Here is a 13,556-nt window from a genome sequence, read left to right as displayed (position 1 = left end):
GGGTTTCACCAGATTACACTCCTCTCTGAATTTGGCCTACCATATTTATGATATTTTAGTAAACTATTTTTAATCACCTGTCCTTAATAATTGCCACATATTTAAAACTCACTTTGTATTCTACATCAGTAGTGCATCTGAAAATCCACTATTTTTGTTTCCTTACGAGAGAAGTTTTAAAGGATATTTTTTACATTACAAATGGTGACACACAGTGTATTTGCATTTTACAGTAACGTTAAACATATTGTTTAAAAACAGAATTGTCCCATGTGATTTCTTCAGATTGTATTAATTTATTTTCTTAATGTACTGTGTTTGTTAAAAGAATAATTAAAATAATTGTCTGTGTACGTGTTGTGTATAACACAAACATGTTTCAGATGTGATACAGGGACCGCATACAGCAGAGCAATTAGTACCTTTCCCTTTCTTTTCCTAACAGTGTGCACTGAATTAGTGTACCAAAAATGAAAAAAACAAGCTGTACAAGTTGGAAATATTGTATAAGATTATTTTACAAAAACGTATAATTTTCTCGGAACTATTGCTATATAAACTAATGATTTATTCAAGATCATTTGTATGTACTTTGTTCTGTACTCATTAGAATAGGATTAGCTCTTAGAATACTGATTCATGTATTGTTCCCTACTATGATAGTATGAAAAGATACTTTAAAATTCTTTGTGAATTTAAAATTACTGCACCAAATTTCAACTTCAAGGACTGAATTAAAAGAAGCAGCAGTTGCTTGCACTCGGTCTGAATCTGATCCAATGAGTCAACCTACAATTTAAAGTTCAATCAAAACATTGAGAATAAAGCCAGAGTTAATAAATTATGTGTGATGATACAACTGAAGTGGGCCTAACAAAAGGCATATTCAATGACCTGACTCTCATTGTCTTGCACCTTGTGTACTCATTTACACCAGTGCAAAGCGATTGTAAAACATTATCACTCTGATTTAGGGTTGTCAATTTTGGTTGGATGTATTCATGGAGATTTTATTACATGACATAATCTTTAATGAAAGATTAATTTTTAATTCCTGGAGACTCCAGGACAAGCCTGGAGGGTTGGCAACCCTATTTAGCTGCATTTTATATCCCTTCTGCACACATATAAGGGCCCGATCTGAGTCTTCCCACTGACTTCAATGGCCTTTAGATCAGGCTGCAAGGGCCAGATTTTCAAAAGAGCTCATCACCCAGTAACTCTCACTGTGACTCTCACCTATGTCCAAATTTTCAAAGGGCTAAGCACATAATTTACTGAGCTATGTTGAAAATCTAGCCACGTATATATATATTGGTGTCTGGTGAAAACTGGGCCCTGGTTGTAGATGCTGAGCACTTTTGAAAGTCTGGACACAAATGCCTACACAACGTGCAAGGCAGTTGAGAATCAGAACCAAAAGCATTATTTTTGGTCTGGATCTAATGCTTACACATCCCCTGAGCCCCTGCAATCACTCATCAGGATAAATACAGGCCATTGTCCAAAATTCACAGGAGCTTGGCAACATCTGAAAGTGGGTACGCAAAAATGACATGTAAGGGTGTGTTCAGAAACCAGTTATAGCAGTTGATAAAGATCACATTGTTTCTAACTCAAAACACCAAAGGCAAAGCCATACCTGCCTAATTTAAGGACCCTCCTCTGATTTGGATTTTTTTGTTCCTGGGGGATAATTTCTCCCCTCCCTTTGCAATCCAAAACACAAATAACAGCACAAGCCCCAAAGGCAAGAGGAACAACATGCTCCTCTGAGGCTGTGATGCTGCTCTACACTGACATCTATGGAGAGAGCATGAGCAAAGCAGCACAAAATTTGCACCTCCCCTAAATCTCTATCTAGGAGACTAAAACTGTCAGCTCCATAACATGTCCAATCCCTGGTCACCTAATGCCTTGGAATCCACACAACAGGCAGTCATACTCAAGAGTGCTTTCACCACGTTTAGGATAAAACACATTTTTCAAAGGTTACACGCTTGGGTCTAAACATTGACTTCAGGCTGAGACCTGGAAAATAAGGTGTTAGCCATGGAATAAGAAGTTTTAGTTATGTATTTTTTGGGGGAAGAAAAACAAACAGTATTTAAGAGTTTCTGAAACAAATGTGTTCTTTTAAACTTCTTTTCTCCTAGTTTTATCATTAACTTTTAAAACCTAAAATTGGATTTTTAATATATGATGTAGATTGGAGATGATGGAGAAAATATAAATATGGCTAAGTATGCATCTTTTACACATGCAGTTTACTACATGTGGGCCTCAAACTATTTTTTAAAGAAAGCTCTATAAGATTTTTAGCAATTGGATCAAAAGCACATTGTCTATCTTAAAAAGTAAAGACTGGAACTCCCTTGGAGGTTTAGTAATTAATAAAGTAAAAACATTATAACATCTTTTAATCCAGTTTTTTAAAAAACCAAGAACATTGACACAAAAATGCTTACATAAAACTAAATTTTTGAGATAGAATAATAATCAGATAATTCAAAGTTAAGAGTTTAATTCCATCTTTAACCAAGTGCTGTTATATCTTTCTCTTAACAAGGTGGTTTAAGTTTTTACTTTTAATTTCCTCACTTTTTAAAATGTATTCTAAAATTAGCTTTTGTTCTGAAGTTGTGAAATACTACCTAAGGATACAAAGAGAGAGAAGGAGATGTAGTGAATGCCTCCCAAATAACGTACAGTGACTATGGATTTTAAAGGTTCTACACATACAGGCCTCTTGTATAAAGAAATTATTATAATACCATTAAATTATACCATTACTAGTTTACATAGTCACTTTATGGGAAAAACCAAAAGCACGTACACTATTTCACAGGAGCTAAAACATATGTATATGTGGTGGGGAAGTCAGCAAGGTGATAAACACTATTAAATCAGGGAAGTAAAGATTTTGCACGAATGGATAATTTACTTACATCTGTTAACTCTCTTCAGTTTGGGCAGTTAGAAAAATGAAGTTATTCATCATGACAGTGCATGATTTCCCAATAAAACTTGATTGCTCCGTCTTCAAGACAAGCTGTAAACATTTGACCTAACACTCTCACTTTTGGCTCTTATAGATAAATCCCCTTCCTGGGGTCATATTGAGTGACAAAGCTCAATCACCCATCATGTCAAGCCTGTGTCACAATCGTATTGGCTGATTAATCAATGAAAGATACTGGTGACCTCCAAATGGCACCTATCAGCTCTTTCAGTGCACGTATATCAAGGAAAGGGACTACAGTTTACTCAAGAGCAGAGACCATTCTAGCCCATTGCGGGCCCTAAACAGGAATATTTTGGGGAGCCCCTCCACACCTCACCCCCACACACAACATGTATTAAAAAAGTGAATAGAGGAGAGGGGCCCCTTTTGCTGCTCAGGGCCCTAATCAATTGCTTAGCATGCTTATGCCTAGTGTTGGCTCTGTTCGGGAGAGGTCTGACACAAAGATCACTTGAGTCAATGGAAAGACTTCCACTGATTTCAGTGAGCTCTGGATCAGGACTTAAATGAATGAGCAGAACCAGAATTTCCATTAAAAAGCAGCTGTGTTTCCTCAGAGATGGGGACCAGAATGCCCAGGCAGTTTTACAACACAGATGTAATCCAGAGAAGTTGTATTCAAATACAGATAAACTAAAATTCACTTCTTTAGGCTACTATATTTTTGACAATGGAACAAAGTAGAAGGGACCCCTCAAGGATTAATTTGTCTTCATAATTTACATCAGAAATGACATACAAACTCTATAAGTAATCACTTATTTTCCTTTCATGTCACAGTTAGTACAAATAGCAAAGACTGAAAACACCTGCAGGCCCTACTAAATTATCAGGATAGGTCTAGAATATTTTGATGTTCTTGAAGTCCTCATTAAATCCATGAAATAGCTTAGTGTTAAGTACTTAAATCTCTATGGCAGGGAACTAGCCAGCAGGGTCTCTCTTTATACATATGTTCTGTAAAACACACAACCTCTGCCCACATTTTTGGTTTTATTAAATTAATAGGTTGATAGTTTGAAATATAGGTACCAGCTAATTTTTGTTGTTGTTGTTGCGATATTTCATCTTGGTCTAACAGGGAATGTAGAGTTCTGATGTTAACATCTAAAAAAATAGTGACATTTGAAAATAAATCCCTACAAAAAAACAGTGCAATTTTCCAATAGGTATATGGAGTTGTTTAACACCACCGAACATCAGGAGAATTATGATGGGGGGGCTAATATTGCATGAAAATGTGAGACCACTGTGGGTCATTCAACAATGTGAACTTTTCCAGCAAGCCATGTAATTCCCTGCGGCTGGACCTGCAAGCAACACTATATATATATAAAAGAGGGCAAGGTTACAAATCCAAGGACCAAGTATGTAAAGTGTCCCGGTGATGTTCTGAAGAGATTCCTCGCCACACAAAAGCTCTGGCAGGTAAATAGCCTATCCCAATATTATCAGCTGATAGATAACAGAACTAGAGAGAGGAGTGGGGGGTATATATTTGATCTGCCTGGGGAAAGCAATGAGCATTTAGAGGTGGAAGCAGATGATCGGGGGGGTGGGGGGTGAGAAAGGAGATTCCTTTGGCGTCCCCAGCCCAGATCAATCATTCCTTATGCACATTTCAACCAACTTTCACCCGCACACCCCGCCCAGGGAACTCCGCGGACGAGGCGAGTCGCCCAGCGGGCTCCCTCGCTGGCGGCAAGTCCCCGACTTTCCCCCTCGCCCCGCCGCCCCCAGGGGCCAGGAGCCCCCCCTCCCCGCCCCCCAGCGGAGAAGGCGAGTGGGGGAGCGGGGACAGGCGCGGGCACCTACCGTGATACTCCTGGCCAGGTACGTAGAAGGTGGGGTTCCCCGCGAGCTGGAGCGACACGAGCACCTCTCCCTGCTCCCCGTCCCCGGCCAGCTCCCCGTGGTGGGTGCAGAGGAAGAAGAAGGGCGAGAAGCGGGGGTAGTAGCCCGCCGCCCCCTGGCGCCCGGGGAGCATCAGCCCCAGCACCGCCACCAGCACAGGCCACCCGCGAGGGAAGCCCGGCGGCGCCGGCTGCCTCCGCTCCATGCTGCTGCCGCGGCTGCCCGCCCCGCACGCTCCTGCAGGGCAGCGCCGGCGAAGGCGGGGAGCAGCCGACCCCAAACCCAGCCGGCAAAAAAACAAAACAAAACGAAAAAAAAAAAAAAAAAAAGAAAAGTTTGCGCGGCGGCCGCCCGGGAAGTTTGGCAGCTGGGGAGGAGCCGCCGGCCGGCTGTGGGCTGCTGCGCGGACTCCCCCGGGGCCGGGGGTCGGGGAGCAGCCGCCCCGCTCTGCCCGCCGCCTCAGTCCCCGCACCTTCGCCGCGCCGCTCCCCGCCCGCTCTCGGGCTCGGGCAACCTGGTGGGAGCCGGGCGAGCGCCTGCCTCGGCCGCCCCTCAGGGTGTCAGTGACAGGCGAGGGGGGGAGACGAGGCAGAAAACGCAGGGGCTGGAAATAATTTATTTCCCCGGGTGGCTGGGCAGAAGGGAGGGGGGAAATCCCTCCCCCTTTTTGTTGTTGTTGCGAATGAAGAGGAGACGGGCAGGGGCTGGTTGGGAGAGTTAGGCAGAGCCCGTTTGCTCTGTCTTTGTCTGTATTGGCTGCTCCCTCCTCCTGGTCCCCTGGGCTTGTGACATTTGCTAAAATTATTTTAAAAAAAAGTGGGGTTGGCACCTTGGTACTATCACCCAGAAAGGAGAGTTCGTGATCTAGGGGAAAGAGCCGTTTCTTGTGAGCAGAAGCGTTTATGGGGATGGTACATTTGGGTTGTAATGTATATTTCAGCCCTGACCTATGTAATGGAAAGGAAAGAGGGAGCCATGGCCAAAGGAGTAAGTGCAACAGGGACTGCAGGGGGAAATGAGCGGCTGGACATGAAGCGCTGGCTACAGGAATACTGCATAAAAACATACATTTTTAACAGAGGATGGGTTGGCAGAAGGACCAGAGCATCAGGAGATGGGAGTAGACCTGCCAGGCTTTAATGCATCTTCCCACCCCACAGTTGGATCCCAACCAGTGCCCAGATACAGCCACTGTGAGCATTAGTGACATGATGTAATTGGAAAGGAGAGCGTACCTGCCAGCAGTTTTGAAGTGCAAAAATTGGACAGTCCAGGGGGTCCCTGCTGGATTAATTTCATTGCCAGAGGGAAAGGTTCCCCCTTCAAGGAAGAAAAAGTAGAATGGAACATATCTTGCATCTGTCCTACATCTTTTCGTCTCCTCATACAGCCTGCTTCCCTGGCCCACCTCCATGCATCTGATGTAGATTCTACATACTAGACCCAAGGGAGGTCATCACCATCTGCTGTACCTGGCTGCAGTGCCAGCTCTACAGCAAACGGAAGCAAACCTGCTACTAGCAAAATTTCGTTACAATTTTTCATTTTATTCAGTCCTGTTCAGTAGCAGAGGGAATTTTTACTATTGTTTTTGATAAGCCTGGATCAGACCATGAAAACACTCACTCCCATAGAGACTCCTCATAAAGAGAGGGTGGCCTGTGATGAAAGGGAGAAGACAATCTGCAACCCCATTGCAGCTGACCTAATATTCTGGGCCACTGCCTTGGACGCTGAACCTCTTGATGTTCTCAGATGAGACTCAAGCTGGCTCTGTGTCTTCCTTTTAAAATCTATGTATTTATTTTACTTTTGTGAGTCTCCATGAATTTCAGTGCTCATGAAAGTGATGGGCTAATAATATCTTTTGGTACAGCCAAGCAGGTGGAGGCAAATGCTCTGCAAGTTCGCTCACAATTGCTCTGCCAATACAATACATTTGGAGTCTTGCTATGGAATACTCACTTTTTCCGAAGAAGAGATTTCCAGCAATGCCAAACTGTACAAATTATGCCAGGTGATTTTATGAAGTGAACCTTGTATGATTTAGACCCCTTAACTGAGCCATTCCCCAAACATATTTACACTTAACTCTTCACCACTGTGGGCATGGCTGTACAGTTTTGTGCCGGACTGGATTTACAATTTTGGGGGGAGCCAACAAATTCATTTTGGGGCGTTGCCAAACATAACTGACTTTTCTATGTATTAAAAAAGAGCAGGTGGAGAGAAGAGGGAATCTGTGGGCCATCACTTGCTTCCACTGCTGCAGGAAAAGTGGAGCCCAGCTGCTTCTACTGGGATGTAGGTATAGTTGCCAACACTGAATTTTTTTCAAAGGAAAATTCTCCAAATAAACGTGCATAGCTAATCTGCCAGAGGGATTTGGGGCCTGATCTACTTCCCACTGATGTCAATGGGAGTACTTCCACACATTTCACTGGGAGTTGGATAGGCCCATTCTCACAAATTTTCGGTCATTTTCTCTGTCTTTGTTTCCATTTGCTTAGAATCCACAGTAGCTAACAATATTAATGCAGGTTCTCAAAACAGCCCATCCAGTAATTTTCTTCCTAAACTTACTGAGATAGGTAACACCTACCAGGTAAGTGAAATAAAGTAAAGGATTGCAAGCAAATTATATGTACTAACCTAGAAGCTGGGTGTCTCTCCTTGCTTATTTCCTTCCTCCATTTCTTTATCCTTTTTTCGCTCCTCCCATGTCCAACCCATCCTACCTGTCTGTCTCCATCTCACAGCTCCTCCTTTATTTCTTATTCCTCTTTCTTGTCTTCTTACCTCTACTTTCTTTGAAGAGCATCATCTCCTTCCTCTTCCACGCACATTTCCTCTGCTTTCTCACATATCTCAAGAATCATGCCTATCAAATTTTCTGATTTTGGTTGCTCTCTCATAAGTTCCTGAATGGGAGTTTGAATCTTCCAGGGAAACAAGAAGACTCTACCTACAAACATCCCTCGGCTCTGGGTCTCAACTAGGTCGAGCCAGGATATGGCTGGAGTAACCTAGCTGAGACTTTAGCAGGAGTGTTGGCATAAAGCATTTTACGTGGACATCCTGTTAGACTGCAGAGACTGTGGGATATGTTGGAAGTAGTGTGCCTTACAGACCTGGTTCCGCTCAGTGGGAGCTGCAGCTGTGAGGTTAGGAGGAGCAGCACCACTGGACTCAACCATCCTTCACCCTTCCAAGTTAGAAACATTGTGTTTTATGCAGTCTGCTTTCAGAAAAGTGAGGGTGTTGAATCTTTCATATGAGATTTTAGCAACTAGTGCAGTGACTCCTTGACTGGTGTAGACAGTTAAACTCCCATGATACATTTTGTAAGAGCATGAGTTTGCCCCAATGTCTTTGGCCAGTATTTTCCATTCACCCCTCTGCTATTTATTAATAGTAGAGAGATTATTATTACTCCAATTTATATAGGAAAAGTGACTAAAGATCAACCTATGCATCTCAAAATGAAAACAAAAGCTATAATAAATAATTTACATTTTTATATGGCCTTTGATCGAAGGATCCTCATGAGCCATCTTATAAAGCCAGACAAAACCCCAGCATCATTGTGATATATGGTAGAGGATGTGGGAGATCACAACACGGCATGCCTGCAGTCCATACTGACTTGTGAAAACTGAATTGAATGGCATGTAAACAGCAGCTTCTTTATTAATTTGGCTATGGTATGTGGTTTTGCAAGGTGCAATGTCCACTGTATATGTTGAACATTTTTGACCTATAAAGAAAGAGCCAACATTAGAACATATTGGATACAGATAAACGGTTACATGGAAAACAGTAGGAGAGAGCTATTTTGCCATTTTGATCATCTGGCTGATTCTGATGCTGATCCCGTCTCCACATTCTTTACAGATAGCACCAAGATAAAGGAACTGACTAGATTTCTACATATGCAGATGAAAAATCACAGAAATATTCTCACCATAGTATCCAAGCGCCTTGCAGCAGTGCATTAAACAACATGACTACACATCTGTCTTGTGTTGTTTGAAACTAGTGATGTCAAAGACCCATTCATCCATTGTTCCACAGCACTCAAAGTCTTTAAGGAGAATCAGAAACAAGACAGGAAGTTGAAATACTTTCTATTTCACCACAGCTGATAAGGATTTTAAGATGGAGACACACAGTGAAAAGTTAAAAGTGGAAAATCTTCTTTCCACTGGATATTTCTATTTAAAACTCAGCAATGCAAACAAACTACATTTTCTATGCATGTATTCCACCCATGACCACTGTAAAAGTGCATATGCTGCATCTGTACTTCTTACTTCTTTAAAGGTTTCATTGAAGATAAATCACTGATGGATAAGGAAGAGTGGTGTGTTTGATACAGATAAATGGTTTCATGAGAAACCATCTTTGTACCTGATACAATGGCAAAATTGCTCATGAACACTTCATCCTTGAAAAAATATTACCACATTATTAGAGGCAGTTTTACCCCTGGGCTTAACATGAGCTGTAGCTCAGGCATGTTATTAAGCTCAGACAGTAGGGATGGTTTTTAACTGCACACCAGTGGATGGTCTAGATATTGGGATACAAGGTATTCAGCAGAGAATTCCATTGTAACTGCAGGACACAGTCATATCAAGTTACTCAGAATATATTTTCCATCCCACCCATTTTTGCCACAGCAATGCAGCTGAGAAAATATGAAAAACCGAGATCCCCACACTACAGAATACAAACTAGGGACAATCAAGACAGTTCTATTCCAGGTAGTCAAGTTCTTCTCCAGCTACCTCCTACTTACAGAGTCAAATCATGATCCCATTAATTGAGGTCAATGGGAATTCTGTCGCTGTCTTAAACGAGATAAAAATGTGTTCCTTTCGGCTGTAAAGTTCAGTAAAAGCTGGGGCATCTATCCTATGAGTGCTGTCTGTGCACATCAGAAATAGTTAGTAGCTAGTCAAACTTGCCTTCCCTTTCAAAATAAAGTATTTTGGTTATTAATTCTTTTATTCTCTGTCCCTATTTACGCAACAACTGCCTCAATTACTTACCAGAAAGGGCTGGGGCATCTTTGCCATGCCAAATAATCCTTCTGGATGAATTCCCTTTTTGTGCATGGTACTTGTCATAGTCATACAGCAATGCAATTTTTCTTGCCAGTTACATGAACTTTGATCTTAAGTGAGGCATAAGTCATTTCTAAACAAAGCCTTAAAAGTGAAACTGTAGGCAACTTCCATGCCTAAGTTATTACGAGATTTTAATTTTTCTGTGATGGGAACAATGGAAAGTGTTTGTCTGCTTCATTTTCCAGTGGAGTGATATAATATGTATTTTGTTTTCTGGCAGCTCTGAATCTCACCATTTCATCTGAAAATATAACATTTACCATCATATGTTCTCCTTCTCTCTCCCTTACATTGCATTTCCAACAAATTATTTTAAATGAACATTTCCTTATTGCTCATTAACATTAATGAATTATGAATATAAAAGAGAATATTGATGACGTCTCTCTTTTAACAACAACCTGGCACGTCTTCCTAACGTGTCAAACTCTGTTAATGTTACAAAATTGGTCAGTTTCGAGCCTACTCCCATACATTTGTCATTGATGTTGTAGCCATTTACAAAAAAAAAAGATTTAAAAAATGCCTTCAAATCAGCAAAATAACAACAACATTCCTCTGTGTGATTTAATAATGGAAATGTTAGGCATTACAACTTTAATGTGCATGAAACGTTTATGTTTTGTCATGTTGTTTTGAATTCTGCTTTTTTCTACTATAAACTGTTCAGTATTCAGATCTACTACAAGCAACCTCTGTTTAGTTTATAAAACAAACCAATGGTACCCTGTGTGATTCTGACCATAAAACTTATTTTAAACTTTCTGACTATTTGTCGTATATGAAGATGTGCACATCAGACAGGCACACAACCATTCTTAAAAATGGGGTCTGAGTTCTCTGTAGTTTTAATTACTTCAGAGAATTCATGGATTTTGTTTCCTTCAGTGCATGGTCTGGAGGTTATATATAGGCATAAGAATAGATTCTTCTCTGTTTCTGATCCAGTGCATTGATGCTCCCTATGAATATATCACAAAGACTGTATGTCAATACATTTAAATTGACACTGGTAATTTAAAATCTCTTGATCAATTTTTTATTTAAAAATTTGCTTTTGGGTGTAATTTGAATAATTGTGTTTTTAGGAAACATTTTCCTGTACAAACATTGATGTCCAATAATGTTGTTTCCTACTGTATATTTGTAACCTAGGATTTCTGAAAAAAAATGCTAGATGTTTACATGTGTAATACCTGCCTGCTCAGGCTTCCAAGGTTTTTATTAACCTGCAAATATTTATCCTCAGTAGCCTTTATCTGAAGAATTTTTTAAATGTCAGTGGCCACAAAAGAAACCCTTAGACCATTTTACAACCTAAATTATCTCTCCACTTCACTATTCCCACTAAAATAACCTCAAGGACCTAAAGTACACATGACTAACAGCCTATGACAATTTTGACTGTTTACCTTTTTAAGGAAGCTAGAATTCAAATGTGAGGAAGTCTGTAAAAGATGTTCCTTCTGTTCCACCTAATAACTGTTAATCCTACAGAGCACCAGAAATCACACAGTCGACCAATATACTTTACTGCCGTTGCTGAGAATTTATCTTAACATCAATGTGTTTAAAGTGTATATAAAGTGCATGACTTATGATGATGAGCTCTGTAATCAAATGTCAGTGAAACTGTGCATGAGGATTCAACACTTTTCTCAAACATATACACAATACTGGTTTGTGCAGGAAGAGCACATTACTATAATTCATTTTTTTTATATAGTGCCTGTCAGAAAACGCATACAAATGACAACTAAATGTAAAAAACACAGATTAAAGTCAATTAACATTCTTTAAAATGACTAAAGTTATACCAAAAACTTGAGAATTAGTAGAAAGTAGAAAGTCTAAAAGTCTCATTGAAATAAGGCTAACCCTGGAGCACTTCTCAACTCAGAAGAGAGGGCGTTCCAAGGGTCAAGAGTCACAACAGCAAAGATATAGGCAGCACACATTCTAGCTTGACACACCACCGCCCAGAAGTAAAAACTCCACGCTCTCTGACCTATGGGGTGAGATGAGACATACACAGGGTGTCAGAAGCTTGGTAACTTATGTGAGAACTAGCCTATCAGGGCCTTCAAATATTAAAATTAGAACCTTCAACTCTATTTGCATATCAACAAACATCCAGTGCAGGGAGCAAAGCTGCAGGTAGGCAGTAACTCTTTGCCCAAGCACAGTAACTGAGCTGCCGCATTCTGAACTACAAGCTCTTTAGGGAAGGGACTGTCTTTTAATACATATTTGTAGAGCGCCCAGAAAAGTGGGGCCCTGATCCTGAGTGGGCCTTATTGGGGCTACTGTAATACAAATGGTAAAAACAAATCTGCCTTGTAGTCAGCTCAGTATAGAATGCATTGAAGTATTTCTGTGTCCTCTATAACAGGTTTTCAATGCACCGTGACCGCCTTCTGACAACAAAAATTACTACATGACCCCAGGCAGAGGGTGGAGGGGTGGAGCCCAAGTTCAAGCCCTGCCGCTCTGGAATGAAGCCCTTGGACTTCGAATTCAGCCCCAGGTCCCAGTGAGTCTAATGCTGGCCCTGGCAACCCCATTAAAATGGGGATGCAACCCACTTTGGAGTCCTGACCCACAGCTTGAGAACTGCTGCAGACTATAACAATTCCCTGAAAGAAACACTCTCTCCCATCTATACAGGCACTTTCTGGCCAGCTAGTACAATTAGATTGGGGCCAAAGTGGGCTGGCGTACACAGGTACAGTCCAATGACACTTTTCTAGGTTCTGCTCCAGGTATAAGAGGAGGAACAACACAAAAGTGCAGCAGTGCAATGGTCTCACCTTTATTTGCTGCTCTGCCAGCTTAGGGAAGGGAAAGGGAGTGGTGGGAGAGGAGAGATGCCATGTGTGTTTGTGTATGTGTGCATACTTATAGAATGGCAAAGCAACCAGGAAGAGAGATGGTGGGGAAGCACCAAAGGAACAGGACCCATGAATAGAGAGAAAAAAAATAACTTTTCATTCTTTTCATTCTCACTTTTCATTCTCCCAGTCCCAGCATCCCCCACATGTTTAGGTCCTACTTATTATGAAACTTATGTAAAAAGTCAGCTCAGGATTGCACAGAAAAAGGACTGAATTATTGTTATTTAACTTCATTCATATTTTGGCATTTATAAATTGTCAAATGACTTGTTTTTCATAATAATCCCTAATCCAAAAAATATGGGAAGACCATATAAAATGGGCCCAGGGTGTGGTAAATGCTGAGAGGGTGGCACAGGGTGTGTGTTTTTAGTGAGGAAATGAAGAGTAGAATAGAATTTTACTCCAATTCTGACCCAAAAAAGTGACTTTGGCAAGCAACAAAACTAGATGGACTAAAGAAATAGAATTGCAAGTTATTATGAAATAAAAATTTTAAATATAAGAGCAAGCCAGAGCTTTAAGCAAGCCAGAATATTGCACAATGAGCAGATATTTTTTCCTGATTACAAATTGTCTACTAGAAATATAAAATTCATCACTTGTGAGTCAAATGTTTCTCCCACCTCTCTTTAAGGTCACTGAGAAATC

General features: G+C 40.9%; 1 protein-coding gene across 2 annotated transcripts in view; it reads right to left on the bottom strand.

The window, feature by feature from the left end:
- RELN (reelin) overlaps nucleotides 1–5,425 on the bottom strand; it is a 449,490-nt gene extending 444,065 nt beyond the window's left edge. Inside the window, exon 1 of one of the 2 annotated variants that reach the window (XM_073328520.1) lies at nucleotides 4,841–5,425. In XM_073328520.1, the coding sequence (XP_073184621.1) occupies nucleotides 4,841–5,084 (244 nt within the window). In that variant the 5' untranslated portion in view covers nucleotides 5,085–5,425. The remainder of the gene's footprint in view (nucleotides 1–4,840) is intronic. The other variant, XM_073328521.1, reaches the window with a different exon arrangement.
- Between the last annotated feature and the right edge of the window lie 8,131 nt (nucleotides 5,426–13,556).

This window comes from Lepidochelys kempii, chromosome 1, assembly GCF_965140265.1.
Source record: "Lepidochelys kempii isolate rLepKem1 chromosome 1, rLepKem1.hap2, whole genome shotgun sequence".
Lineage (NCBI taxonomy): Eukaryota > Metazoa > Chordata > Testudines > Cheloniidae > Lepidochelys > Lepidochelys kempii.
Note: the sequence above shows the minus strand (reverse complement) of the source record. Positions and strands in the feature narration are given on the sequence as shown.